Source organism: Aspergillus bombycis (genome assembly GCF_001792695.1).
Source record: "Aspergillus bombycis strain NRRL26010 chromosome Unknown contig00026, whole genome shotgun sequence".
NCBI lineage: Eukaryota > Fungi > Ascomycota > Eurotiomycetes > Eurotiales > Aspergillaceae > Aspergillus > Aspergillus bombycis.
The window spans coordinates 331,436-359,092 of record NW_019170028.1 but is presented as its reverse complement, the minus strand read 5'-3'; the positions used below and the strand labels follow the sequence as shown (position 1 = coordinate 359,092).

Sequence of the window (27,657 nt, the reverse complement as noted above, 5' to 3'; positions counted from 1 at the left end):
CCCCACACACCACCACCACACACACACACACACACACAAAGAGAATAATAATAAGAGGCAAACATTCAGCCTGCCACAACAACATCTCGCACATAAGCAAACATCTCGCGGGGCTTCTTGCCATACACACTGTGGCCTGCCCCCCAAAAGAGATGGTAAGTCACCCCGCGTTCAGACCCCCAGACGCCCGCTTCAACGTCACACGTCTCCGTTGTATTTCCCTTATCGCAGGAAGGTGAGGGTGCAGCATTATCGCTGAAAAAGGGTCGGTTAGGCTTTTGGGAGAACCCTTGCGCTCCATTCCACGTCATGTTCTGGAGACTCAGTTCGGTGCCGAAATGGTTGAGGAGAAAGTCGTTCTCGCCGGAGTAAATATGAAGCGGGATATTGTGGGTTGTGACGAGATCAGGCAGGATAGAATACGCTGGGGCCACGGGAGATGTACTCGATAAAAGCGTTGTTAGGATTGTGCTGTTGCATGGGGCGAAGTTCATTGGGGAGGGGAGAGGAGGAGGAGAAGAAAGATTGTTTCCACTGAGGTCCTTCCCTGCTGCGGCAGGGAGTAGGTTCAGTGCGACTTGGACGTCTGTACGGCTGAAGTAGGAGCTAGGAGGCCCAGGGGGTCGACGGTATCACAGTCATTGAGGGTGTCGTAGATATCGTGACACGGTTTGCCTGTGCCCGAGGCCGACATGGCGCCCAAGTAATCGAAAGCCGTGGCGAAGGTCGCACAGGGACCGTAGCAGGTGGAATTCAAAATGGACGCCTTGACCATGTCTGGTGTGGTGGGCTCGAGGTTGCATGTTTCATCGACTAAGTTACGAGCGTCGAGGAGCTGGTGGCGTTTGTAGTTCCGGTTCTCTGGGTTTCCGGGGATGCGGATCTTGCCTTTGGGCGGGTATTGGTTTGCTGCTTCGAGGATGTGGTCGAATCCACAGGTCTTTTCTGCTTCTGTGAAGACGGATAGGATCTCATCTGGGATCTGGAGGATCTCTTTCTGAGAACGCATGAATGACCCGATTGTGACGGTGGACATAGCAGCGGCGTTCCCGATGGTGCCGTCGCCGATGGAGATGGAGCAGAGGTTGATGGGGAACGAGTCCTGCCCTTGGACCATGGCGGAGGCAAAGTAGGGGATGTAGATTCCCGCCCATGACTCTCCGATCATATGTACCTGTTTTTTACGGAGGTGAGGGAACAGGGCGAAGAAATTCCGGAGCCATTGGTCGAAGTCGGATGTGACGCGGTCGTGGTCTGGGACAGGATAAGGGTTACTTGCAGTCGAATATCCCGTTCCTACCGGCTGGTCGACGTAGAGGACGTGGCCTAGCTTGGTCCACGAGTGTGGGTTCTGGATGAGACGAGTGGAATTGCCGTCAAACGAGACCGGTCCGTTTCCTGTGGTGAGCCCTATCAGGGACGAACAACCGGGGCCTCCATTGAACCAGACTATGCCAATTAACTATGCTCCCCAGAATGAAAGTTGTCGGTGACGGGACGGACTTATGAGGTTTTCATCGTATGTAGGATCTTCAGCCTCGAAGAGCCAGAAGAACAACGAATTACCTGGAGGCGTTTCAGGAACAGGAAGCCGGCCAGCCCAGCTCAGCGGCAAGGAAGTATTAGGCAATGAGTGAACCTCATATTGAGATCTATTGGTAGGCACTCGAACTGTCTGTGGGAAAAGGAAGGCAGGGACTGCCCATAGAGAATATATGAAGGAATATATTGCTGCGATGTTCATTGCGTTTACGCCCGATGAACCACAGAGGCCCGAGTGTTTCTGACCTACACAGCCAAGTATACAAAACGTCTCTGTAAATCTAGCCAAAACGCCATTAAAATGAGGATATACAAGGCGGAGCGAAGGAAGGTAAGAGTGGTTGGCCATGCGGTATACATAGTAACATCTGCGGCACCTGGTGGTAGTGAGGCTTCCGGATATTGCCCTCAATAAGCTTATTGAGCACGGCCGTCTCCATCTCACCCGCGCACATCACGGATGCTAGCAGTAGTTTAATGATCATTCACTTAATCCCTTTAAATCATACTCGGATCCTCCCTACATACAGAGGAATAGTAGCCTGCAACTGTTCGGTTGGAGAAGTGCCTAGTGTCCATGTCTTGTCTATGTTGTAGCCATGGTCTTCGGCATTAAGTTGCTTCCCCTTTCAAGTGGAGGACCACACATTGTGCTAATATCATCCATCACCCAAGCTCCTTACCATTCTCGAGAGTGTAATTCAGAAGAAACCACTGTCCTCTGTGGATCAAGACATCTGAAGAATGAGCTTTTCAACAAGACTACGTAGCATAGGGCTCAGGGTTAGGGTCAATCATCGACGGACCACGTGACCGTACTTCCTAACTCGGAAACAGTATTTCCTCAGGCTTCGAATCCCCCAAGCTATAGAATTTATATATATAATATTCTTGGACCAAGCCTCCGTCGAATCGAAGCTAGAGAGTCATCCTGACTCGCCGAGGTCCAGACATAGGAAGGGATCGATCGTAGCGGAGATTAAATAAACTAAAACTGGAGCCTGAGATCGAAAGTGGACTTCTCAGCCGCAATTGGTGGCCAACAAACTTTGATCTACAGACTTACTTATGCCAATAAATACGGGTATTATTGCCGATCGATGTCTAGATCTTGTATGTATCTACATTACAATGGACACTAAACCTGGCTGATGTTTGATTGTGACGGACCTTGTCAAGCATCGTGATGTATCGCCATTGTATCAAAAATGGGGGTAGTCCGTATGATTGTCTATTCTGGACTCATCAAGCCTATTGTTTATATCCACGACCTGCTTGCAACTGTCGGTCTTTCCCTTCCAAGTTTCTCCTCCTAGACCAAACTTTGTACTTCATGAACAATGGCGGACTTACTTCAAACCGACTTCTGGCGTCCCGCCAACCGCCCCCTTATCAGAAATATTACAAAATCTTCGACGATGAAGATCAGTCTCAGATTGCCTTTCCCCTCATCCTTGAACCCACGTCGCCTACTTCAGAGGAAGCCCTCAATGCCGCTGCCGACCTAGGCAGCAAGCCCAGTGATGGCTGTGTATGCGGTTGCTGAGAGGGCAGCCTATCTGATTCAATCAGCAGTTGATAAGAAGTAAGCGGGAGATTATCGTGACCAGTTCACACGGGGTTCGCTAGCGCATGCTATTTTCTAGGAGCTAGATGGAGCAATAGCGTTGGTCCCACCGATGAGCATATCAGCAAAGGCCATGTCTTCGCACATGCTCAGGGCCACCGTAGATGAATATTAGTCTGAGCTTCTTACAGAATAGAACAAACAACCCGATAAAGCGTTAGAGATGATCATTGGTTTAATGGTCTGCAGGGTTTAGTCTTCAACCAGTATGACTCAACAAATATATCCCTCAACTAGTGTTTACTCGGAAGATGATGGGTTGGATTAGATCATATATCGGGGCTCTATCCTTCATGGATTCTCATGATCCGGCACTGTCTTTACTTCCCTCTGGGTATTCAATCGAGTCCATCACTCATCGACACCCTCCTCGCCTTCCTCCCCCGCAAGCCCGGCATCACGCCAACTGCCTTCAAATCCCACTACGAGAACCACCACATCCCCCTCAAGGACATTCTCGGCCCTGACCGCTTCCCTACCGTTCACAAACGATACTATTTACCCCGGGTTGAGGAGCCTATCTTAAACACCACGGACAAATCCCCGAGGTAGACCACCGTGACTGATCCCCATTCCCCCCCCGCCGCGAGGGAGTCATCCTCCCCAGCACCGTTGCCAGGGAATTCACCTGGGACTGCTGTGCGGAGGCTGTTTTTCGTGATCAGGCGCATTACGAGGCGTTTCATGAGGCGTTAGTGGCGCAGGGCGAGCGGTTAAGCGCGGATGAAGAACGGTTTTTGGATCGGGGGAGGATGAAGGTTGTTTATTTTGCGGCGGGGGCGGCGGTTAGTTCTTTTGCTGGGTAGGGCTTTATTGGAATTTGGTATAGTCTAAGAATGTGGTTGATCAGGTAGCTGTTGGACATTGGGGAGTGTGGTGTAGGGGAGGTATTATATGATGATAGTGTTTATCACAGTTAGGGCTAAAACCGTGGCTGTAGAACTAGGGAGCAAAAGAAGGACTTCATGATGACTGCACTTGAAGATACCCTGTTCAAGACCTGCTTTGTTATATTCCTGTTGCAAAACACTCTTATATAACTGCGTGTATGGAAGGCAGTCACAAAGACTAAACTCATGGCAACTTCTTAACTTGTGTGATCCGGCCATCTGGTATCTTTGGCGTCGGTGCCTTGGTTGTGCTCCCTGGGACGCTGGAACCATATTATCGTGGTCGGACGAATGTGCAGATTGGCGACAATAGAAATCTGTTCGATTTTACGGAGAGTACAAACGTGGCGCATGGGCATTATCTTGCCGCCGAAGCGCTGGTCAAACACCAGAAGGAGTTGCCTCCGGATAATATGAAGGTCGACGGAGATGCGTTCTCCCTGTTAAATGCTGTCTCTGTGGATGGGTCATGACCCGAGGCTTTGACTTCATACATGCAAGATGCCGTATAAGCCAAGCAAGCACGAATATAAGTTCTCTGCTTTGCAGATCGAGGGTATATCCTACACTAAAGATGGGCGAGTCATGATACGTCTCTCGTAAAGGTTCAAAAGCAAGAGGATCTGACCATGACTGGCTCCATGGTCCTACAACTAGTTCAACAAGGACTAGCTTTCAGGCTTAATAGATATATCGAGGACATGGGCAACTTCTTTATCGTCATCCCACTGTTTCATCGCCCTCAGCAGCTGGGGATTGGTGCATGTAGAACTACACGGCCATTGGCATCTCACATTTCTTAAGATTCGTCCATTCCTGAAGGAATAAGCAAAATCCAACCATGGGATGCTTGATACGCTATCCTACCAGGCACCACCTCTGGTATCACGAATGTGCTTTGTATTGCATGTCAGGATGATGTGATTAGTCCTGCTATATTCACAGTCCATACTACTACTAGTAGTAGTATACACCAAAGTGTGTCTCCATGCGCCAGGAGCGGTCAGGGAGCATTTAGTGCAGCTTTCGTGGATTGATGGGTGCTCACGTGAGACCCTCATCCAACAAAGCAGTTCGCAGAAATACGAGTAGTAGATGCGACAGTTATACATCCACACGACTGTGTCCCCGTCACAGATCCTCTCCATGGCGCGCGCCTTGACGAGTGCAGAATGCAGTCAGTGGACAAGTCAAGCCAAAAGAACTTTTCGTGCTCCGTGCTAAAACATCCCGTGGGATCAAATTAACACCGCTCTTTTATAGAAGTTTTGATGCAAACGGGGAGTGTTCCGGTGGCCTCCGGAATGAGGCGAATGTTTTTGTGATCAGTGCATTTGCAAAGTGAGGCGCCAAGCGCAAGCGACACCCATTCCTTCGTACGCCCCCTTCGATTCTTTTGCAGTCTGGTCAAGGTTCCAGCCCCCTCAGCATCCCTCTTTGTACGCAATACGGGGATCCTCTTTCACCATTGCCGCAGGTTTCAAACCAAATTTAACATCTGCTGAAATCCAAAGAAGCTTTAAAACATCACCACCACCGACAGAGTTTATTTTGAGAATTCTCGTGCCGATCCACATCCTTATCCCGGGGATCACTCGAGATATCAGGAGTTTATTCCACATCCTGTACTGGTCCCCTTGGAACTTGCAGGGGTTTAACCCCGGTAGGCTACAAAAACACAATGTCGCTGTGATTATCAGCGCGGCAGAAGCCCACTAGCCAATTTCACCGCGCGTGATCCACTTTCGACTGGAATTCTGGGAGATTTATCTATCAAGCTGCTGGGGGAGTGGATCAGGGAATATCCCCATCGTCCCACCACCCCCGAGACAAGGTTTCTCAGATGGGACTCTCCTATTCCCTGCCGTCATTCGCCACAAGCCATCCCGCCGACGGGCCCTGAAGACTCGATTGCAATAACTAAAAAAAAAAAAAAAAATGTCGGTGGGCGAAAGGTCTCTCCCATGCACCATACGATCGTTGGAAGTAGATGGTGAGTCCGATCACGGGCACAGTACCAACAGCGTCATTTCTCAAGTTGAAAGAAAAAGAAATTACGTTTCCCCCGAGGTGATGCTCGTGGCCACCCGTTTTGTGTGAAGTAAAGCGTCGACAACCCCATTAGCATCAAGGATATATGCCAAGTACTCTCCGTATAGTACACAACAGGGCCAACGCCGTCTCCATCGTCTGGTATGGCCGCGCGTGACACCGACGCACTGGATCATGCCTAGCGTACGCAGCTGGAGACGGATTCAAAAGGGCTCGAAACAGGCTCGAGGAGGGAAAAAGCCAAAATAGGGGAGAAAGGCGGGCATGGGAGGGTATTAAGGGCTCCAAAGTTGATATGCTTAAGACTGGAATGTCTCTCTGCTACATACCCTCTTCCCCCCCTACGTTAAGCTCGTTCTAAAGGGGTAAAAGGTTCTGAAGACCTGTTCCATTGCGCAAGAGCCATCTGAACACAATCCGCGGAAAGCGGCATACAAGCTGCAATCCACCGAACGCTCACTCCGGCAACGAAGACCGTGTCTTTCTGCAATGCCTTTCATACCTTTTTCCTTTTTTTTTTTTTTTTTCCTGAGATCGCCTCCTTGGCTCTCTTTGTCCACAGCCAATGCAATAATTGAACAAAGAACCAGTGGCGCCCGTGGCGATTCACAGTATTTAATAAAATCCTTGATTTCTAATATCGGTAATATCATGCATCTTTGGGGAGAGACTCGCGTTCTCTCGCATTGCCGGGTACTAGCATTGGTTTTTTTTTTTTTTTGGCTCACGCAGAAACCCCGGGGGGAATCGTACAGATCGTATGGACATGATCCCATGGGCCTGTTTTTGATTTGATTTTTTAATTTATTCTTTTTCCCTAGTCGGCTGTCATCAGGAATGTTACTGAGACCGGCGAAAAATCCCCCTTTCCAACGTGGCGAAGGACAGGGGATCGCCGCGCGTGGGGAGTAAGAGAGAGAGAGAGAAGATGGAAGCTCCTTCGCGACCGTTAGGAATCCATTCCTCCCCCTTTGAAGATGTCTCCATCGAGAGTCCCCACTCCAACCCAACTAACGTTTACTAAAACACCAGCAGATCCAGAGAGGTAAAGTTAAACAGTAATGCAGCCAGGAAACGAAGAAAACGAAACAGTCAATAATATACTAAACTAATACCTAAACTCCATTGCCGACTTGCTCGCATCCCACGTCATCAAGCATCGATGCGACTAGTTCGATAGGCGTGGACGTTTCCGGATGTCATTTGTTTTCACGGCTGCAATCGTCCATCTCGAAATTTTGATGGATCAGCCTCACTTTGCCTTTCTTTCCCACTCTCCCTCTCGTGGCCCTGGGGAAATGCCGAAAAATCACCCCAAAAGTGGCGCGCTTGAGGACCAAGAAGTTTTTCTTTTACCATTATAGTTTCATCTCCTTCTGTTCCCATTCATCCTTTCTTTCACGACTAACCCGAACCCAGCGTTGATTCCATTAGTGCCTTTGGCATACCCTTGGTTGGTCTGCATCGTCTCTTTCTCTTTCCGACAGTCTCTCGCCGTCTCGCTCTCTTTGAATTCTATGCTTCGAAGGGTCGAGTGGAGAATTTCATCAGCCTCGACTCTTTCCTTTTTTTTCCCTTTCGTTTTCTCTCTGCTCCCTCTCTCTCTCTCTGTTCCCGTCGCATGACTGTATTCAGATCTTACGGTGTCCAAGTTCCATCTCATACCATTGGCTTATATCAACACTCGTCCATCCCCGTCCACTCTGCTAAGGAAGTGGCTTGACCTGTACTCCCTTTCGGCATTCCTGTAACCCATTGCCGTTTGTTTATTCGTTCGACCTTTCTAGTTTTTGGTAGTGGTCTCATAGAAAGCCATTGGCTGTTCTTCAACTTTTCTTTTTCTTGATCGTCTCCCTTGGTGGACCGGTTGACTGACTTGGCCCTTGTCGCCCTCGTGCCCTTTATACTTCTTTCAGTGCGGGAGAAACCCAAAAAAAAAGGGTCCTAAAAGAGCAAGGAAGAACAAAGGGGAAGAAAGAGAACAAGGACGGAAGCCGCAGCTATTGCAACTTCGGACGATACCAAAGACAGATCATCCGGATAGGATTGAAGATCGTTTTGTTTTGGGGGGGGTTTGTTTGGTATCAACGGGGGTTGATCGACATCGGGTTACCCGCATCAGGTGAGCACTATTTCCTCCCTCACCGTAATCCCTCCCCCTTCGGCCTCAGGCAAGGACTAACTGAAGGGCTGGGGAAAGGGATCTCTTTCATCCAATTGCCCCGCCGACAGTGTGGAGGGTTGCGGTGCCTTGCGTCCATCCAAAGAGAAATGCCCGTGACCCCCACGATCTAACGCTCCACACTTCTTTTATTCATCACTGATTTACTACTTGTTCCTCCCCGGATTGCACGAGCTTCCTCAACCACCCAGACTAGCAACTTCCTCCCCGGCTGTCAACGGGACTGGATGGGAAATGGACCTTCAAAGAACCAAAGAGGCACGGCGGGACGCCGCTCCCGGGAAGGAGGACAACGCGGAGGGTCCTTTGGAACCATACGGAGCAACGGCCACTCTAAAGATTCCCCCAAGAACGACTCGCTAGATCATCGGGATACGAACAAGAGCAAAGATCCGGCGCAGGCAAACCAGCAACATCAGGGCATTCCATTTGCCTGCGACCATGATATTCACCAGGCCTCGTCGCCGTTTCAGCAGCCCGCGTGCAGTAACACCCCCTCACCTTCCTCACAGGCAATGCGCATTCCTCAGGAGCTGGGCCTCGGTGCGGAGGAATATAATCTGCTGCTCACGGCCAAGAGATACCCCCCAGTCACCAAAAGCACGCTGAGCGAGCTCGATCTACCCTGTATCATGAGCAATATCAACCTTCGTATGGATGCGAACTTCGACCGCGATCTCCATTTCAAGCCGGATCTAGACGGCGAGAAGGGTCGACGAAAAAGGAAGGAAGCTGCTGACTACTGGGAAGCCATGGCTACCGAGATAACTATCTACGCATTCTGCGCCGCGCAGCAGCCGCTCATCCCGTGTGACGATATGTGGGCAGACCAGCCGCAAAGCTTTGAGCCTCGACTACCGTCTTTGTTTGACACCTTGCAGGATGTTCTGAAAACCCTCGTCCCGGAACGAGATCACCCGAGTGTGATGCAAAATCTCGAGGTACCTTTGCTGATGCAGCAAATTCGGAAGGGCGTCCTGAATATGGTCGACGTGGCGAATTGGCTTGCAGCATTGCTCAAGACACATTGCGCTCCAATGCGCGATGAATGGGCGGACCGTATGGTTGAACAGATCAGCTCAGGTTCACGGTCACAGAACTCGTTGGAGATTGTCCGTGGTCTCCAGACTCTGTTTGCGATCCTGGAGGCTATGAAATTGGTAGGCCATCCGACTCTCGGCGGCTGCAAGTAGGGCTGGAGGGCAAAAATCACTAATACTTTGAGATAGGACGTTGCAAACCATCAAATCCGCGCCTTTCGTGTGCTACTTATAGAAGACACTATACCGTTTCTGCAAGAGTATTTTCGCAGCAAAATTGAACGGGATAACTTCCGCGTGGAGTCGTCACGACTATGGTACCAAGAACTACATGAACGAGATTTGACCAGGATGGAAAAGCCAAACAGCTTCCGCCCCCTTGCGATTTTGTTTGGTGGGCTATCCGATCTCCTGCTACAGTTCCACACTCCGGAAAGTTTCCCGGAAACTTTTATCTTCGACTCTGATCGCCTGTGGCAGTTGCGGGCATGTCTTCAGAGCCTAATCACCCTTGACATCTGTTGGGAAGTCTTTCAGCGCTGCGTTAATCCGCTCAAACGATATCATCCAGCTCAGGCACAGGCATACGCTACCTTCCGGTCTCGCATCGAGTCCTTGATAGATGAAAGTGAGGACTGCAGACGCCGGTCGCCTCAGTGGATACAAAACATACGGTGTATTGCATTGGAAATTGCGCATTTTGCATGCAAGGCATATGGCTGCGACATTACTATGGTCCCAGATAGCGTCATGGCGCGTATTGAAAATCAGCTGGAAACCCATCTGTTGGGTGAATCGGAACTCTTCCAACACTTCCAGAGTTTATGGCGAGAAAATTTGATGGCAGCCACCATGGGCTTTGCACAACAGTACCTCAACATGTCACCTCTGGCTATCTGCGAATCTCAACGGAGCCACCCTCACTCGCCAGTCTCACAGCAACACTACGGCATTGAACGGATTGCCATGCGACTCGCGCATATGGGTGTCCTCCACTGGCGAGTCTGGGCGCCTATTCTCTACGTGCGCGAATGTGTGTCGCCGGCCGACGTGGTGATGAGCAACCATGACGTGGCATGATGTCGGCATAGCGTGGGGAGGACTTCTCTACACTGGTTTCCATGCTTTTCGATTTTCTTTTCGCTTTTCTTGACGTGCAATTCAGCGTTTTTGCATTGGTCGTTATTGGTTCTGGCGTCAACCGGGGGAAAATATCCATACATTAAAATGCCGATTGGCATTTGGTGGTGTTCGTCTTTTTGGCATCTCGCACATTGGGACATGTTTGAATAGAAGGGAGGGAACTTGTTTTCCGACTACGTGCGCATTGATCCGGGGGATAAAGTGTGTACAATATATATCTATATATATATATATATAATCCTAATAGCTTAAAATTGACTAGTGGTGCAGGTTTAATTAATTGATATGCAGCCAGAGAAGGACTAGTCACTTAGGTCGAATTGTAGTGTGCAACTAAAATACTAACTAGTAGGTCCCGATCTCGTTACTCTCCAGGGAATAGGTCTTCACTGCCGTCAGTGGGACTGTATTCCTGCGTAAAATGAGACAAGATAAGATAAAGCAATAGATAACATAATAAACACATTTCTACTCTATATCAACTGCTGAGCTACCTATGTGGGTTATATCTACCAGTAACGTAACCTACATTGCCCTGTTTCTACTGCGCCGTGCGGGTGTATGGTTCTATATACATTTCGGGATAAAGGATCCCATGAACTGCCCGGATGGTCTAGTGGTATGATTCTCGCTTCGGGCTGCTTAATAGCTCTAGACTGGTCAAACAGTTCTAATATGCGAGAGGTCCCGCGTTCGAATCGCGGTTCGGGCCCTTATCTCTTCTCAATCTTTTTTTTCAGTTTTTAGCTTGGCAATGAAAGAAAGAGAGAATAATGGTAGCTATAACTAAGTAGATATATATATTATAGATGCATGTATACTCCATATACCAGGTATAGATTGCACCTACTACGTATTCGAGCCTCTGATTATCTGCTTGGTTACGAAGTTTCAAAGAATCTTCTAATCATCCATATATTAATCAATATTATCAGATCTTGGATGATGATGGGAGGAGACAATCGACCGTTCAGCAACGCTCTGTAAAACAACTTCCAACAAAACCCCAAACATTACATCATCTGCCCGGATGGTCTAGTGGTATGATTCTCGCTTCGGGCTGCTTAATAGCTCTAGACTGGCAACAGTTTAATATGCGAGAGGTCCCGCGTTCGAATCGCGGTTCGGGCCCTCATCCTTTCTTCAGTCTTTTTCTTTTTTTTCTTCTTGAATACTTTCCGTCTCTCTACTGGGATTTCGTAGTGGTAGAGGGTAGTAGGTAATACAAGCGACGCGTACGATAAATAATACATAGTACAATGGATGTTCAATGATCGTACGGGTTTGGATCGTGCTGTCCATCAATTCCCCCGATTGTGTTTTACTCTGTACGGACCGAGAGGCTGCACACATCGGGTTGGGAATGCATTGGCATACCAGCCTTGATCCTATCGTTGAAGGGCAACCCCCCGGAGATTTAAGAGAGCTTTGCTGACACGCATACCAGGCCAACGGAGTAAACATGCTAAAGGAGTTCTTCAGAAAGATGCTCTCTAGAGCATGAAGGACCTCTGGAGAGGACTTAACAAGGGAAATGGGTTTGCTGAAGAGATTCTCGACGATACTTCAACTCCAGTGGATGATACGCTTGAGATGAATGAGCTGGACGATCTAATCGAAGAAGCTCTTGGGCACTTTAAATGAACGAAAGGAGCAAGAGATGCTCAACCTAGTCAAAACAAGAAAACAGCATATGCTTGCTGGCTGTAGTTCATTAGAGGAAGTGGAGATAATAAACTCTGAAATGAACGACACCCCAAACCCCAGCAGTCTCAAAAAATCTAGTACCAATCTCCGATCATGGAGATGGGGAATACTGCCTTCCCAGAAAAGGCACATATTATTACACTGATACTCCAAGGTAATTATGTGCGGAGCGATGGCGAATCCAGTGTTTGAGTGAGCGACTCATGAGGAGAGAGTATTCCCAACTCCCCTTGGGATTTCTAGCGCATTGGGAATATGAATGTTCCCGGTTGTGAATTTAATTTGATGGTTGTTCTTACCTACAACGGGGTAATTTAGTTTTATAGTTAACGTAGTTAAAATCTAGGATCTACTGTATTATGTAAGCCCGAGATGCTTTTGTAGATCAGATAACACTAGATCAATACCCAAGTTCACATCAACATATCAGTGAAATGCGACCAACCCTCTCCAAAACCTCATCATGCGCTACTCCCCACCCCTCCTCAACCCCGCCACATGGCTCCCAACCCTCAAAGCATCCCAGCTCCAAAAGATCGCCCAAGCAACGGGCATCCGCTCCGCCGGTCCCAAGGCAGCCCTAATAAGCCGACTGGAGACGGAGCTCGCCCAATGCGAGTACCACTCTGTAACCCCCCAGAGCAAGACGCAAAAAAAGCCCCGAAACCTGAGTATTCTCAGCATCGACATGGGCATCCGCAACCTCGCCTTTGCGCATCTCCTGGTCCCCAGTGCCAGTGCCAGTGCCACAGGGAAAACAGGCACTACTACTAGTACTACTACTAGTAGTGGTAGTGGTAGTAAGGTACCACCACCACCAACCCTAAACGCCTGGCGCCGATTGGCCGTCTCGGATCTACTACGACTCCCAGAACCTGGACCTGGACCTGAGTCGGGGTCAACACTACTAGTACCCGGCACTACGGAGCCATCTGATATCGATGAACTCCACGAACTGGCTTGTCAACAGGACGACAAGGATGGCAAAGAGATGTTTCATCCCTCGCCCTATGCCAAACAGGCTTATGTACTAATCACGACGCTCCTGGAAAAATACCAGCCCACGCATGTCCTCATCGAGAGACAGCGGTTCCGCTCGGGCGGTGGCAGCGCCGTGCAGGAGTGGACGCTGCGGGTCGGCGTCTTCGAGGGCATGTTGTATGCTGTTTTGTATGCGTTGCAGCGGGAGAGGGGGCGGGCTTCTGCTTCTTCTTCTTCTTCTTCTTCTTCTTCTTCTTCCGCCGGTGATTTGGCGCCGGTGGTCCTCGGCGTGGAGCCGCAACGCGTGGTCCGGTATTGGGGGGATGGTCTTGGCGTGGATGGAGTGGAGAAGGAGAAGAAGAAAGGGGGGAGGAGTAGTGCGCGGGAAGGGAAGAAGGTGAAGATGGATTTGGTTGGGGGGTGGTTGGATGATGCGTTGGGGGATGGGGACCGGGACTTGAAGGTGGCCGTTTCGGGGGAGGAGGAGCTACGGCGGTGGGTTGAGGCGTATCTGGCCAAGTGGAAAGGTCAGAAGAGGAGACGCGGTGAGACGGGTGTGGTTGATATTGGGAAACTGGATGATTTGGCCGATTGTCTGTTGCAGGGCCTGACGTGGTTGGATTGGCATATTATGCGCGATCGTATCTTGCGCGAGGGTGTTGGGGCTCTAGAGATAGATTGAGTGGTGGTGGTGGACCTTTTTCCTTTTTTTGGGGGGGATTTCTCTCATGTATGTATATGTATATAGACTGGGTATACTGTGGGGAGGTATTACGTGTAATATAATATGCTAATGAACTACGGGGCCCTCCTTGTCCACATTGCTGTGGTGCAGCACTGTCATACGTGTCCCTGGTCTACCACGACTCGTGCGCAAACGTAAACATAACCCAAGCTTGTGGATTGCTGTCATAGAGGAGATACATATCGAAAATAAATTCGCTGTCATATCCATATCCATAGAGATCATCATGTTTTTGGCGTAGCAGACTGGATCAGACGTCTTACTCCCGGAGTCGGCCACAGAAAACTTTTGTACAGACCCAACTCCGGCATCAGACTTGCTCCTTCCCACTGCTGTTCCCTTGTGTGGTGTGACCGTAACCCGGTGATCCATAGCGGGCCGTTCCGATATACATAGATTTCAAGAAAGTGCACCACGAGAGGGAGAGACAGAAGGCAGAAAGAAGAAAGCTTTGTTGGTTAAAGTAGGACCGGAGCGATCCCGATTGCAAGAAGCGAAGAACCACCGGCCAGGTTGCCCTGCCGGATAGGTGAAGAAAGGTATGTAAGAATGTCTAAATCAAGTTTGTACCAGAAGTAAAACAGCATCTCCCCCATGGGGTACAGTGCCAGCGCGCGGTTCGCCACGAAATGAAATCTTAGTTACAGACGGTCATATCAACGCTCCGAGGACCAGGGGTGTTCGTCATGCGATCCAGGCGCTTAGTGGGAGCGGCGGAAGTTGGTGGGGAAAGCGTGCTTGCTGCTGGTCAAGAAGCCAGTGGGCTTGGCGAAGCCGCTGGTGGGAATCGGCAGGGTGCCGTTGCCGAAGGGAGGACGTCCAGTGTGGGTAGGGACGGGGAGAGGAGCCTTGGTGTGCTCAGCACCGTCGTTGTTGTCGTTCTCGCCCTGGTCGTTCTCATCCTCGCCCTCGTTGTTGTTGTTGTTGCCGTTGTTCTTGCCAGGGTTTCCAGAGTTACCAGGGTTCTTCTGGTGGTCCTGGTCATGGGGCTTGGTGTAGTCGTCACCGGGCTTAGCAGTAGCGCTAGGGGCCTAGAAATCTAGTTAGCAGCGGACAGGAACCGATAGCAAACGAATGAACGCATACCCCAGTGACGGTCTCAGTGACGGTGGCAGTAACGGTGACGGTAGCCTGTCCGGTGCAAGCCTCGCTGCCGTCGTTGCCACCGTTGCCAGGGGCAGCAGAGGAAGAAGGAACCTCGACAACGGTGATGGTAGAAGTAGAGGTGGAGTGAAGAGTAGTGGTCTGCTCCTCGCTACCGGCAGTAGGAACAGCAGGGGTCTTCTGTGATGACAGTTAGTCCACAGTCCTGGGGAAGGGGAAGGGGAAGTTAACAGGGCTAACCAGGCGAACATACCGTGAAGACCGTTTCGGTGTTAGTGGCGGTCTTGTGGATAGTGGTGGTGACCACACTCTTCGAGGTACCAGTGCCGAGGGTATAGGTGATGGTGATATCAGTGGCCGATCCCGAGTTGTTGTTGTCATCATCACCAGCGCCGGAGGATCCAGGGACACCGGTGCTGAGAGGGGGAGCCTGGGTAATGACCGACGAGGTGGCATCCGAGGTCGCGGAGGTGACGACGGAGGAAGATCCCGCAGCCGAAGACGAGGCAACCGGGGAAGAACCAGCGGGAGAAGAGGAGCCAGCGGGCACGGAGGAGCTGGGGGTCAACACCGGGGTTGGGTAGACAATCACCGACGAGGTGGACACGGTCGAGTTGACGTTCCTGGGGTGGAAGAGCTTGTGGTTGCGGGCATGGCTGGCCTCCGAACCAGCAGCCAGAGCGGCCAACAGAGCGACGGAGATCTTGTTGTTGAAATGCATTGTGTGTGGATGTGGTACGAGGACAGTCAATGTCTTGGATCTAGATGGATACGGATTTTGATATTGGGATTTTGTGTTTTCCTTTTCTGTCCGAGGGAGAGACTGCGCTCGTCAAGTAATGAGAGTGGGATGCGAAATCTATTCGCAATGTGAACGAATGACTGGGTAACTGAGAGAGTGTGTGAGAAAAAAAAAGAATGGTCTCTGGCACAGAGAGCGAAAGTAGAGAACGTATCGAGCAGTCTACCAAGTGAACGGAGGAAGAGGGAATTAAAAGGAGGGCGAGGGAGGGGACGGAATCATCTTATGTTGGCGAACGTCTGGACTCTCTGATAATAATACACGGAACCAATGTAAGGCCGGATACGCCAGGGGAAACGAAAAAAATATGAAAAATGAACAAAATGATCTTATTTTTCCCTGCGTCGTCTCATCATTGCGCACGGGGGGGCAGTTACAACGTTACCGATCAAATCATCCCAGAAAATTAATTTGATGTATGATTAAAGTGGGTCTGGCCCGAGATGAGGATCCAGTTTCATCTCCCCAGTTCTGCCCGCGGATTGGCCACCACCTTGGGTTTAATCTCGCCGCGTGCCTGTTCCATTTACCGTCGCACGGTTGTACCTTTTTTCTTTTTCATGCCTTTTTCGTGGATTTTTCTATACACACACACACACACACACACACCAATTGGGTGATTTGTTCCCGTCACACCGTTGGGAACTCAAGTCAGATCTGACCATCCAGATTCTTTTGCTTGAAATTACTTGTCTCATATTGTTCCGACCACAATAAATAAATAAATAAATAAATAAATCAATCAATGAATAAATAAAAAGACCATCGGCGTCTATTAAACTTCTCTAGACAGGTGGTCCTGAACCCCCCCGGCAAAAACTGGCAGTTATGAGGTTCAAGTTCAGTCCATATCTCCAAGCACCACCTCGACTACTAAATGTACTAACTAGGACCTAGTCAGGTACCGCGGTGGACACCAAAGGTGACCAACTGGACCTGATTGGCCGACATGCATGGTACGGTACCGTAACCACCACCGCAACTCTGGGACGCTCGTCTTAGCGCAGGTGGGCGGCTTATCCAGAGCGCGATAACAGAAGACGTAGTATCCGACTACGCCCAAACGAGCAAAGGAAAAGAAGAAAAGTCTGTCACGGCCCCCCCTATTGCCTCATCCTAGAGTGTTCTGCCTAGTCTAATACTGAATGATCATGGCAATAGGGGTCAGTCACCGTTCATATCGTAGTCTTATCCTTTCTGGTGCATCCGCCGGAGTATACTCCTTGACAAACTTTTCCTGGCGGATCCCACAAACATCTAACTATTGAGTCCCTAACGACGAGTCCGTCTAACCGAGAGTCGGGGGAGAACCTCAGCCGAGGCTGAAACGGGGACCCTGTAACACGTCTCACAAAGGAAAAGAAATGGGCGAAGATGCAAAAAATCATCACCATGGCATCATGGCTGGTCGGAGAGCGTAAATATCAATCAATACTAGACTAACTGGACACGAGCTTTGACGGATGTAGATCATCCCATCACTGATCTGGACAATCAGAACCCGGAGGATGATCAGAGCGACAGCACCGAGTGGATCTCGGCAAGGGTTCCAGAATCCAGAGTCCAGACAACTTCGGCTTGTAGTACTCGGTATCCAGCCCTCTGTGATTCTCCGGATCCCGTACGAGGACCAGTACGGAGGACTCACGACAACAAGGGCCGGATTTTGCCAGTAATTCTGGGACGTTTGACAAATGACAATATTTGGGAATAAAGTTTCCTTTTGATTTGGGGACGGAAAAGAACTCCCCAGATGGAGTGCTTCGTCTCGGGAAATGATCGGGGCCAGTGTTTCAGACTGATGACTGTGAGGGCTTGTGTGGGTGATGTTCCTTCCCGCTACTACCCTCAATACTAATCAACCCGGTAGTTAGTTGACAAGATAAGTATGGTTATTGTGCACGTCCACGGCAATTTCCTCGTAGTACTTCGAGCTGACCCCTTGTGTGGAAATTGCCTGCAGGAGGCTATATGCGAAGAAGCGTCTAGACTCAATCCTCTCTGATAACTGTCCAAACGCCACTGTTTCCGACCTGCTGATGGTCAACTTTCCACGGACACGGGTAGATCGGTTTCATCTTAATTGCTGATACTCTCACGGTCTGGGATGAGTCTCCTTGAGATACTCCATAAAAAAGACCCATCATTCGTACCGAAGCAGCTCCTCAGGGTCCTTGATTAAGATCATCCCGCTGCTAATATAGCTCAATGAGCGGTTACGAGACGCAGAAAATCACTCACTCACTGACCACCGTTTGTTGAGTGACGTCCCAACTGACTGAACCACAAAGGACACACAATGCAATTCTTCATTCACCAAACGGGGTGAGTTGAGTTTTGCTGAGCATCTAGTGCAGAGTATAAAACCCCATGTTGTTTAGAGTTGTTGTCTTTGTAGTATGATGCAATTCTCTGCAAGCCACCCGCGGGGGAAGAATCCACCGGGCGCCAGCCTCGGGACTTCTCTCAACCTTCCATTCCATGGATCTCAACGGTCTCCACTTCAATAAAGCTCTTGCCGTGTCTGACGTCCCCCGGCGAGACGGCCCTCGTTACTACACTTTAAACAGTGTGTGTATGTGTGTGTGTCACTGCCCTGCATAATAGAAAAGTATGACGGCCCCAACCCTTCAGACACTCCGAGCGCAATATAGTTCGACCTTGAAACGCTTTATCGTGTCGAGCAAGAACTTTGAAATCCTCGCCTCTATCCCCGCCAATCAATCTCCCCCACCACCGACTCACATTCCAGATGTACTCTATGTGCTGGATTCATCATTCAATCCGCCAACTCTTGCTCATCGCAGGATAGCTAGCACCGCCCTTCTAGAAAATGCGAGCAAAGCGCCGCGACTTCTACTATTGCTTGCGACCCAGAATGCGGATAAACCTTCCAAGCCAGCCTTGTTCGAGGATCGTCTTGTTATGATGGAACTATTCGCGAGAGACCTGCTGGCATACCTACAGCCACATTTCTCGACTTCAGAGAATGGAAGTCTTCCAGCGATCGATATCGGTCTCACTAAAAAACCGTATTTCGTGGATAAAGCCGCGGAAATCGATACTGCGGGGGTCTATCCGGCGTCGCTGGAGCAGGTGCATCTCACCGGCTATGATACGTTGATCCGGATCTTCAACCCCAAGTATTATCCTCCGGAACATACCCTCCAGCCATTAGGGCCTTTTCTCACACGCCACCGGCTGAGGGTCACGATGCGACCGGGTAGCAAGTGGGGCGATGCAGAAGAGCAGAAGCAATTCCTACTCAACATGGCGCAGGGTGGCATGGAGAAAGAAGGCGGTAAGCCTGAATGGGCTCAACGGATTCAGCTCGTGGAAGGGAGACGTCCAAACCAGAGACCGGTGAGCTCTACGTTGGCCCGAGAGGCCATCCGATCGAATCCCCAAGATCTGGATGGGCTGGTTCCCGACAACGTCCGGGAGTTCATTCTGTCCCAACAACCATACTCGGAGTAAAACGATATCACAGCATCAATGAGATCTTTGCTGCATGGTAGAGTAAATGGGATGCGCCGATGAGCGCTACCCGTCGACGATCTATATAATACATGACGCCCTCGCTTAGGAGTACATAGATTCGCCCAGGACGACAAAAAACTTTTCCGTCATAAGATTCAACCAAAACACCATGCCGCCACGACGCCCGCACTACGTTTTAATAGAGTCATAGTAGCATAAAACCCCCGCATTATCGCACAACCCAGAGACCACGGCGCAAATGCCGTCCCTTAATCATCATCCTCTTCTTCCCTTTTTCCTAAAGTATACGCCAGTCCGCCGCCAACCATGTTGGCCAAGCAAAGACCCATGGTCACACCGCGGACGATGCCCCGGGCACCCCATTTCTTCATGAATGGCTGGCGTCGCCGACCAGCGAGCAGAAGGTAAAGTCCCGACCAGGCAGCGCTAATTCCTGCGCTATCGGTCTGAAAGCCTTGAAGATTGGCATAGCTTGTGAACAGAAGAACGGGTGGGAAGAGCATCGGCAGTGCTTGGAAGGGTCGCATGTACTGTGCGGTAATGAAGGTTGCGAGGAGTGTCGGGGTGAAAGGATTCTCTGTAGAATTATGACGTTAGATGCGAGACAAAACGGGCGAACAGCGACCAATGGTCAACAGAATGCTCACCTCCCCATGCTCGAGCTTTTTGCATGAGAGACTGCTTGGTCTTCTCCACTGCAGATTCCGAACTGGCCATTGTTGCGATCGGAGATTTTGTTTTTTTTTTTTGGAAATGGAGCTCGAAAGGATTTGTAGCAAAGAACAAGTAGCTTATAAAAACGGGGAGCGAACAATTAATTGCTCAATTGGTTGCGACTTTTGAGGTGTCGCGAATTGTTGAAGCAGCTTGTGGAGGTTCATAGGTAAATGGAGTGATACGCTTTCCTGACTAACGTCTTTGGTCTTGTCACCCGCGGCTTAGTGGCCGTTCAGTCAACATAAATCTGAACCTTCGAAAAGACACCACGTTTATCTACCAGTAATCACAGTCCACTTTTGCCCCGGATTTTACACCAACCAAAGTTCTCAACGCAGGGGTCCAATCAGCCCGTCGTCGGAATTTTCAAATCGTCGCTATTGGATTTTCCCAGCGTCTTTTGCGAAAAATTAGTCCTTATCGGAACTCTCGCGGATCCTATCTCCTCCGACAGCCTTCGGATTCGCCATCGTCCTCTAGGAAAGGAAACGAGGAATAGTAGGAAGGTGGGACAAGCTAGAGGCTCATAAAAACAACGGTTATATTTTTGCTCGGGCACAGTATCAGAGCCTTGCCACCATGCCGTCTGCCACAGCGTCTGGGGTAGACAATGGCGGCTCTGCGAAATCCCGCGAGCACAGTCAAGGAAATCAAGACCGCAAATATACCCCGGATCAAAAGGCAGCCGTACTACGGATACGGAAATGCTCGTCGACTGCATACTATGAGATTTTGTCTCTGGAAAAGACAGCCACGGATGGCGAGATCAAGAAGGCGTATCGCAAGTTGAGTCTGTTGACACATCCCGATAAGAACGGGTATGAGGGGGCCGACGAAGCATTTAAGAGTGAGTTTTCCGCTGCTTATATTATCTCTTTGTGCTTCGTTGCTGACGTTAGGAATAGTGGTATCGCGCGCTTTCCAGGTCCTATCGGACTCAGACAAGAAGGCTAGGTATGATAAATTTGGAGGAGATCCGGACAGCAGGTTCGGCCCCAGCTCTGGGCCTTCGGGTGCCTCTCCTTTCAGTGGATTTGGCGGCGGCTTCCCACGTTCAGCGAACCCCGGTGGTACGATGTACGAGGAGGAGATATCGCCGGAGGAGTTATTCAATCGCTTCTTCGGTGGCGGTTTTGGTGGTATGGGAGGTGGCTTCAATACTTTTGGTACAGCTGCTGCTTAAGTTTCCTTCTATTGCAGGGCTTCGTACTGACTCATGCTACGTAGGTGGTCCTCAGTTTGTATTCAACATGGGGGGTGGGCCCGGATTTAGGGTCCATCAATTCGGCGGTGCTCGGCCTCGCAGGAGGCCGCGCGAAGCGAACAGTCAGCCCGAGCCAGCGCCTTCATTCCGGGCAGTTATTCAGCAATTCTTGCCTCTCATCCTTCTTTTCGTCTTCCCTCTGCTTTCTTCTCTTTTCTCCGGCTCCTCCACGCCCGCAGGCCCCTCCTACAGATTTGATGCAGCAGTACCCCCTCACACGATGCAACGGACAACGCCGAAACTCCACGTCAACTATTTTGTTAACCCGGGCGATGTAGAAGACTTCGGCGCGCGGAAGTTCCGCCAGTTAGACCAACGGGTTGAGGTGGAGTACGTCAGCAAGCTCCGGTATGCGTGTGAGAGTGAAGTCCACGCCCGGGACCGTATGATTCAGGACGCCCAGGGCTGGTTCTTCCCCGACGTAGAGAAGATGAAGGCGGCAAGATCCATGGAGCTTAAGAGCTGCCGGCAGTTAGACTCGTTGAAAGGAAGATACTAAACAGACATGACGATGGGTTTCTCTCTTACTTTTACCCCCTCAACAAATACCGTGACGTTGTTTTATTAGCCGCATCCAAATTTTTTTTTTCATACTTAATGTTGTCCATGCAGTATTCTGGGGGCCTTTCGTTTTCAATTAGATGTCAATATATGTGCAGACTTTTGATGGCGTCACATGGTCAGAGATGTTGCTGGGAAGTCTATAATGATATACCATATAAATAATATGAGTATCAATCATTTGTTTGTATGTACCTGGAGAAAATTCAGCGATGAACTACTATGATGGCGAATGGATCACTGATACGGCGGCAGTAATCGGGGTAGTTCAGAGCGGAGAAGATGAACGATTGGCGGCAAAACCCCCGAACACAGCTTAGTTAATGCAGACGAATCTGAGCGACTGCAACAGAAGGTCTCTCGCGCCCCAGAGATCCCTAATCTCACATTCATTCATTCATTTACTCACTTGGCCTCTGGTTCTCAGTTCGTTCCCCGCAGCGTGACCCGTCGATCTGAGAACCCGGCACGATTAGGTGACCATCGATTCAACTTTTTCCCATCCTTTTCTCGCTGCTTTTCTGCTCATCGATTTTGGCTCCGCATTTTCTGCCCCGCTGGTTGACAAGCCTTTCATTAGGTACGGGGCACCGTATCTTTAATACTCAGAGATGTCCGACAGCCTCTCTGAAGCGGATAAGGTTCGATTTGATTTTCTAGAATTTTTCTGTCTGCCGTGGTTTTTGGCCGGGTGGTTCTAACTTGAGTAGATCCGCAACAAGCGCTTAGCAAAGCTTGGAAACCCGTCCCCATCGTTCAGACCAGAAGGCACAGAGCCATCAAGCCGGCCTCAATCTCCCTCTACCCCAGCACTTTCCCGAACACAGTCCAACGCCGGCAGTGCAGCGAGTTCCCGAGCAGCGTCGCCAAGACCCGACCTACAGTCTGAAGGGAAGCGGATCAAGATCACACCAGCCGTCTCGAACATTACAGGCCCCGATCGGTCACAATCGGTCACCCCAGTTTCTGGCACCCCACCCCCGCCGAGGGCGGAAGAGAGTATTGAGGCGTTCGAGGACCGTACACTGAGCGCCGTGTTCAAGCTGACGTTGAAGGAGGGCCGCCGACAGGATATCCACGGACAAAGATTGACGTACCTCGCGGGCCTCAAGAGTGAACTCGAGGAGCAAGGTCGCGATCTTCGTATCGAGACAGCTGTCCTCGACCAGGCTCTTCTAGAAGCTGCCTCGAATGCCCCCCAACAGAAGCCCTTGGATTATCTGTTGCCGTGTTGGCGGAGGATATCGAGGCTGCACAAGGGATTCCGTCGTGCTCGCGAAGATGACCCGAAGTTCAATGTCATATGCGAGGCCCGGCGCCTTTGCTTGAGCTATTGCATGTTTGCGATTACAATGCCAGAGATGTTTGGGTATGTATTGCGTTTCAGCTAGGTGGAGGGCGAGATACTAACATGGTTTGCTAAGGATCGAATCGTCCGGACAGTCGCCTCTTAAGCCTTACCTTCTCCTGGACCCCGAGGATGATAAGGGCGTGGATTTTGAGTTCTTAAGTGAGGCTGTCAAAAGGTTTGAAGAGGATGAGAACATCAAGCCAGCATTCATTGCGGCGGTAGAAGAAATGAGCAAGGATCTTGCGGCCATGACTATCAATGATGATTATAAGCCCTACGTAACAGTATGTTCTGTCATCCCACCTTCTACCTGAGCGTCTTGTCAACCTCATTTACAGGCCCTACGGAACCTTGTCCGCCATGCGGTTGTAGGTGCTGCCATCACAGAGTCGTCCTTGTTCAATGAATCTCGGGAGGCTGCAACATTCGAGAAGGACACGTTACTCGGGCCCTGGTTCCGCCTATCGCCTTTGCAAAGTGCAGTGACCATGACCTATTTCTCAAGCCCCAAGACGAGGGATCAAGGCTATATCCTGAACGCACAGCGCTCTCAGCGGATGATGCAGCAGATGCTGAGCTCGGATCTTTTCGACATAATCAACCATCTGATTCGGGCGTCGAAAGATGCGCGCGAGAGAGTTTTGGACTGGTTCGCTGCAGCTCTGAACATTAACCACAAGCGACGCGCTATGCAGGTTGATCCGAATACTGTGTCCTCGGATGGCTTCATGTTCAATCTCACGACGTGTCTGGACCACCTCTGTGAGCCTTTCATGGATGCCAACTTTACCAAGGTAGACCATTCTGAAATGATTACATGATGTATCTTCTGCTGACTCGGCCATTAGATTGACAGGATTGATGCAGGATATTTGCATCGGAACCCTCGAGTTGACATGAAAGATGAGACCAAAATCAACGCCGACCAGCATGCGTCTGATGCATTCTATGCTAAGAAGGTTGATGGTACCTCTAACTTCATCACCGAGATCTTCTTCCTCACAGTCGCTGCTCACCACTATGGTAGCGAATCATTGACCTCAAAGCTGGACCAACTGGAGAAGGACCTCCGACACCTGGAGAATACAATTAGCAAATTCGAGCAAGAACGGCACAAGTGGAGCAACAACCCAATGCAACTCAGGGTCTTTGAGCAGGCCTTAAAGAAATATAAGGACAAGTTGGATTTGGGTCTTGCCTTGAAGTACAGTCTTCAAGGTGTGTTGTTCGATGACCAGTGGCAGGCCCGTTCCATGCTGTTCATGCGCTATGTGATTGTTTTCCTCTTGAGACTCGTGTCTGGCAAGAACTTCCCCAAAGAGCCCATCCAGTTGCCTCTGCCCGAGGAGCAGCAGGAAGTGTGGAAGTGTCTTCCTGAGTACTTTGTGGACGACGTTGTGAGCAATTTCAAGTTCATCATGTGGTGCATGCCTCAGATCATTACCGCCACGCAAGGTGACGAATTGGTCATGCTCTGCATAGCCTTTTTGGAAAGCACTAGCTACATCAAGAACCCGTATCTGAAGGCCGGTCTTGTCTCTATTCTCTTCCGAGGAACATGGCCTCGCCCTGGCGGTGCGCGGGGCGTTCTGGTGGATCTCCTAAACTCCATGCCCTTTGCTAACGAGTACCTGCTGCATGCTCTTATGAAGTTCTACATTGAAGCTGAGCACACGGGCACCCATACCCAATTCTTCGACAAGTTCAACATTCGTTTTGAGATCTTCCAGATCATCCAATGCATTTGGCCCAATACCCTGTACCGTGCCAAGCTTTCCAACCAGGCCAAGCGGAATCTGGATTTTTTCGTGCGCTTCGTGAACCTGCTCCTCAACGATGTGACTTTCGTGCTTGATGAGTCGTTTGGTGCCTTCATCACCATCCATACAACTCAAACGGAACTGCGTAACGGGGCGGGCATGGACCCCACCGTGCGACAACAGAAAGAGGAACAACTTGCCTCTGCTCAGCGCAATGCGAAGTCTTACATGCAATTGACCAATGAAACGGTGTCCATGCTGAAGCTCTTCACCGATGCCCTGGCCGATTCATTCACCATGCCGGAGATTGTGCAAAGACTGGCAGACATGCTTGATTACAATCTGGATGCGATGGTGGGCCCCAAGAGCTCCAGTCTCCGTGTCGACAACCTGCAGGAATACGGGTTCAATCCACGAGCCTTGTTGAGCGAGATCGTCGATGTGTATCTGAACCTGATGAACAAGGAGAATTTCATCGTGGCCGTTGCTCGAGATGGACGGTCCTACAAGCCGGCCAACTTCGAAAAGGCCGCGGAGATCCTGCGGAAGTGGTCACTCAAGTCTCCCGAGGAGCTCAAGCGGTGGGAGCAGCTCCAGAGCCGGGTGCGGGAAGCCAAGGAGGCCGACGAACAAGCAGAGGAGGACCTCGGCGAGGTCCCTGACGAATTTTTAGGTATGTCCTGGGAGCTGTTGTTCTTGGGAGTCCTGGCAGTTGCTGACACAAATCTTTCAGATCCTCTTATGTATACCTTGATGGAAGACCCTGTGGTTCTTCCTGGGTCGAGAGTGTCCATCGATCGCTCCACCATCCGGTCTCATCTCCTGAGTGACCCCCATGATCCCTTCAACCGAGTTCCCCTCAAGATGGAAGATGTCACGCCTGGTAAGCATTCCGCGCGGTCGCTTTTGCAGCTCCTTGTTACTAACTCGTGCGGTGCAGACACGGAACTCAAGGCCAAGATCGAGGCATTCAAGGCGGAGCGAATGGCAGCGCGCAGAAAACCAGCGACGCAAAGTGCATCGGAGACGATGGACACGTCTGCTGACTGATGGGATATCCGTTTGTTTATGAGTTGGCGGTCGTTGGACACAGATCCAGATCCACGATATTCCTAAAATTGGAACGATACGGGCTTTGTTGTTATTGTTAATGGTTTGGATGGGAGTGGGCTCTTTTTTCCTTGCTCCTTCACGACTTGTAGCTTCGCTAGATGTTGAGGCTTAGCATAGACGAACAGATTAAAACTGATGTCATATTGGGGTTTCACTGTTGTTTCTGGAGGGATTAATTAGTAGGAGTGGCCAGTAAAGGACGCGCGGATCGTCACTTGCATGAACGGTGCCGGGGGGGGAGAGACCCATGTTCCAGCCACCATAGTACCCGCTAATCCAACAAACCGCCGACAGGTTGTGGGCATCTATACCGTGACATCGGCACCGGCCACTTTCTCCCATTTCTGCCCTCACCGCGACGTATCCCATCGTAAAACATTCACCATAACCAGGCAGAAATAAACGCAATGGGATCAACCAGCTCAACCCTCAATTCCCTCCCACCCCTCCAGGATCTCCTCCACCCGACCCCAGAAACATACACCCGGATCCTCTTCATCTGGCAATACTTCGCCAGCGTAAGTCCCCACCACCACAACACCAAAAGAACACCCCCAACTAACCCCAACCACCCAGCTCACGATCGTCCTATGGCTCACCACCTGGTTCCCAATGGGCAAAAACTCCCTAAAATCCTCCATTTTCAACATCCCCGGCCGCCTGGCCTGGTCCGTCATGGAACTCATGGCGCCCCTGAACCTCATCTACGTGATGAAAGCTCTTGCCCCAAAACTAAACACGGCCCTCACGTCCCTCCCACTGCCGAACCAGATCGTAGCGGCGCTGTATCTCATCCACTACGCCAATCGCGCGGTCATCTCCCCGCTAGTCGCGGCCCCGAGCATGTCCCCCATACATGCTCTCATCACCGTCAGCGGGCTGGCCTTCAATTGGTTCACGTCGACCTCTCTTGCGGCGTGGTTGGTGGGGTACCATGTCCCTGTGGCCGGGTATAGGACGGATGGGTTTGGTGATAGTGATACTAGCACCACCAGACCCGTGATCTCCGACTATCTCCCCTACCTAGGACTCGTCCTATTCTTCCTGGGGATGGCCGGGAACATCATCTCCGAACGAACATTCTTCCGCCTCCGCCGCGAAGCAGCCGACCAACTGCACACCCAGAAAGAGAGCCACGCAAAGAATGCCGCGAACAAGTACTCCAAAGTCTACGTCATCCCGCCCGCACAGGGCCTTTTCCGGTTCATCCTCTATCCGCATTACGTCTTTGAATGGCTCGAGTGGACGGGTTTCATCCTCGTGGGCACCGCCGTGTACCCTGCGTCGGGTGCGGTTGCGCCCGAGCTGAGCCTTGCCCCGTGGTTGACTCCGGCGGCTGCGTTGGCACAGCGGTTGCGCGTGCCGTTGCCGTTGGCGGCGGTGGTGTTTGTGGTCAATGTGGTGACTTCCATGGTGCCTCAGGCGAGGCTGGGGATGAAGTGGTATTTGAGCCGGTTTGGGAAGGACAAGATTGCGGGGAGGGGGGCCGTGGTGCCTTTCTCGGGGTGGTTGTAGAGTGGTTCTTTGGTTTGGTTGTATAGTACCTGATGCATGCTTGGTTCTTATGCCGAATGT

General features: G+C 50.6%; 10 protein-coding genes across 10 annotated transcripts; 6 read left to right on the top strand and 4 right to left on the bottom strand.

The window, feature by feature from the left end:
- Positions 1 to 65: 65 nt before the first annotated feature.
- Positions 66 to 494, bottom strand: ABOM_003755 (serine carboxypeptidase; the record flags this gene model as incomplete). Its single annotated transcript, XM_022530885.1, has 1 exon — positions 66 to 494. The coding sequence occupies one exon, from the start codon at positions 492 to 494 to the stop codon at positions 66 to 68; it is 429 nt and encodes a 142-aa protein (XP_022390735.1).
- A 74-nt stretch (positions 495 to 568) lies between these two features.
- Positions 569 to 1,744, bottom strand: cp9 (putative serine carboxypeptidase; the record flags this gene model as incomplete). The annotated part of the gene is made up of 2 exons (XM_022530884.1): positions 569 to 1,449; positions 1,504 to 1,744. The coding sequence occupies 2 exons, from the start codon at positions 1,742 to 1,744 to the stop codon at positions 569 to 571; spliced, it is 1,122 nt and encodes a 373-aa protein (XP_022390734.1).
- A 6,776-nt stretch (positions 1,745 to 8,520) lies between these two features.
- Positions 8,521 to 10,413, top strand: ABOM_003753 (TCP11 family protein; the record flags this gene model as incomplete). Its single annotated transcript, XM_022530883.1, has 2 exons — positions 8,521 to 9,453; positions 9,523 to 10,413. The coding sequence occupies 2 exons, from the start codon at positions 8,521 to 8,523 to the stop codon at positions 10,411 to 10,413; spliced, it is 1,824 nt and encodes a 607-aa protein (XP_022390731.1).
- Positions 10,414 to 12,646: 2,233 nt separating this feature from the next.
- On the top strand, positions 12,647 to 13,846 carry ABOM_003752 (uncharacterized protein; the record flags this gene model as incomplete). Its single annotated transcript, XM_022530882.1, has 1 exon — positions 12,647 to 13,846. The coding sequence occupies one exon, from the start codon at positions 12,647 to 12,649 to the stop codon at positions 13,844 to 13,846; it is 1,200 nt and encodes a 399-aa protein (XP_022390730.1).
- A 764-nt stretch (positions 13,847 to 14,610) lies between these two features.
- On the bottom strand, positions 14,611 to 15,734 carry ABOM_003751 (uncharacterized protein; the record flags this gene model as incomplete). Its single annotated transcript, XM_022530881.1, has 3 exons — positions 14,611 to 14,940; positions 14,996 to 15,193; positions 15,267 to 15,734. 3 exons carry the CDS (start codon positions 15,732 to 15,734, stop codon positions 14,611 to 14,613), a joined length of 996 nt encoding a protein of 331 aa, XP_022390733.1.
- A 2,694-nt stretch (positions 15,735 to 18,428) lies between these two features.
- Positions 18,429 to 19,292, top strand: ABOM_003750 (nicotinate-nicotinamide nucleotide adenylyltransferase; the record flags this gene model as incomplete). The annotated part of the gene is made up of 1 exon (XM_022530880.1): positions 18,429 to 19,292. The coding sequence occupies one exon, from the start codon at positions 18,429 to 18,431 to the stop codon at positions 19,290 to 19,292; it is 864 nt and encodes a 287-aa protein (XP_022390732.1).
- Positions 19,293 to 19,564: 272 nt separating this feature from the next.
- Positions 19,565 to 20,033, bottom strand: ABOM_003749 (uncharacterized protein; the record flags this gene model as incomplete). The annotated part of the gene is made up of 2 exons (XM_022530879.1): positions 19,565 to 19,893; positions 19,964 to 20,033. The coding sequence occupies 2 exons, from the start codon at positions 20,031 to 20,033 to the stop codon at positions 19,565 to 19,567; spliced, it is 399 nt and encodes a 132-aa protein (XP_022390799.1).
- A 579-nt stretch (positions 20,034 to 20,612) lies between these two features.
- Positions 20,613 to 21,796, top strand: ABOM_003748 (J domain-containing protein; the record flags this gene model as incomplete). Its single annotated transcript, XM_022530878.1, has 3 exons — positions 20,613 to 20,880; positions 20,939 to 21,172; positions 21,261 to 21,796. 3 exons carry the CDS (start codon positions 20,613 to 20,615, stop codon positions 21,794 to 21,796), a joined length of 1,038 nt encoding a protein of 345 aa, XP_022390800.1.
- Positions 21,797 to 22,469: 673 nt separating this feature from the next.
- ABOM_003747 (ubiquitin-ubiquitin ligase UFD2) lies at positions 22,470 to 26,019 on the top strand (the record flags this gene model as incomplete). Its single annotated transcript, XM_022530877.1, has 7 exons — positions 22,470 to 22,499; positions 22,569 to 23,227; positions 23,283 to 23,493; positions 23,548 to 24,003; positions 24,058 to 25,642; positions 25,703 to 25,852; positions 25,910 to 26,019. The coding sequence occupies 7 exons, from the start codon at positions 22,470 to 22,472 to the stop codon at positions 26,017 to 26,019; spliced, it is 3,201 nt and encodes a 1,066-aa protein (XP_022390793.1).
- Positions 26,020 to 26,489: 470 nt separating this feature from the next.
- ABOM_003746 (3-oxo-5-alpha-steroid 4-dehydrogenase family protein) lies at positions 26,490 to 27,597 on the top strand (the record flags this gene model as incomplete). The annotated part of the gene is made up of 2 exons (XM_022530876.1): positions 26,490 to 26,600; positions 26,659 to 27,597. The coding sequence occupies 2 exons, from the start codon at positions 26,490 to 26,492 to the stop codon at positions 27,595 to 27,597; spliced, it is 1,050 nt and encodes a 349-aa protein (XP_022390794.1).
- Between the last annotated feature and the right edge of the window lie 60 nt (positions 27,598 to 27,657).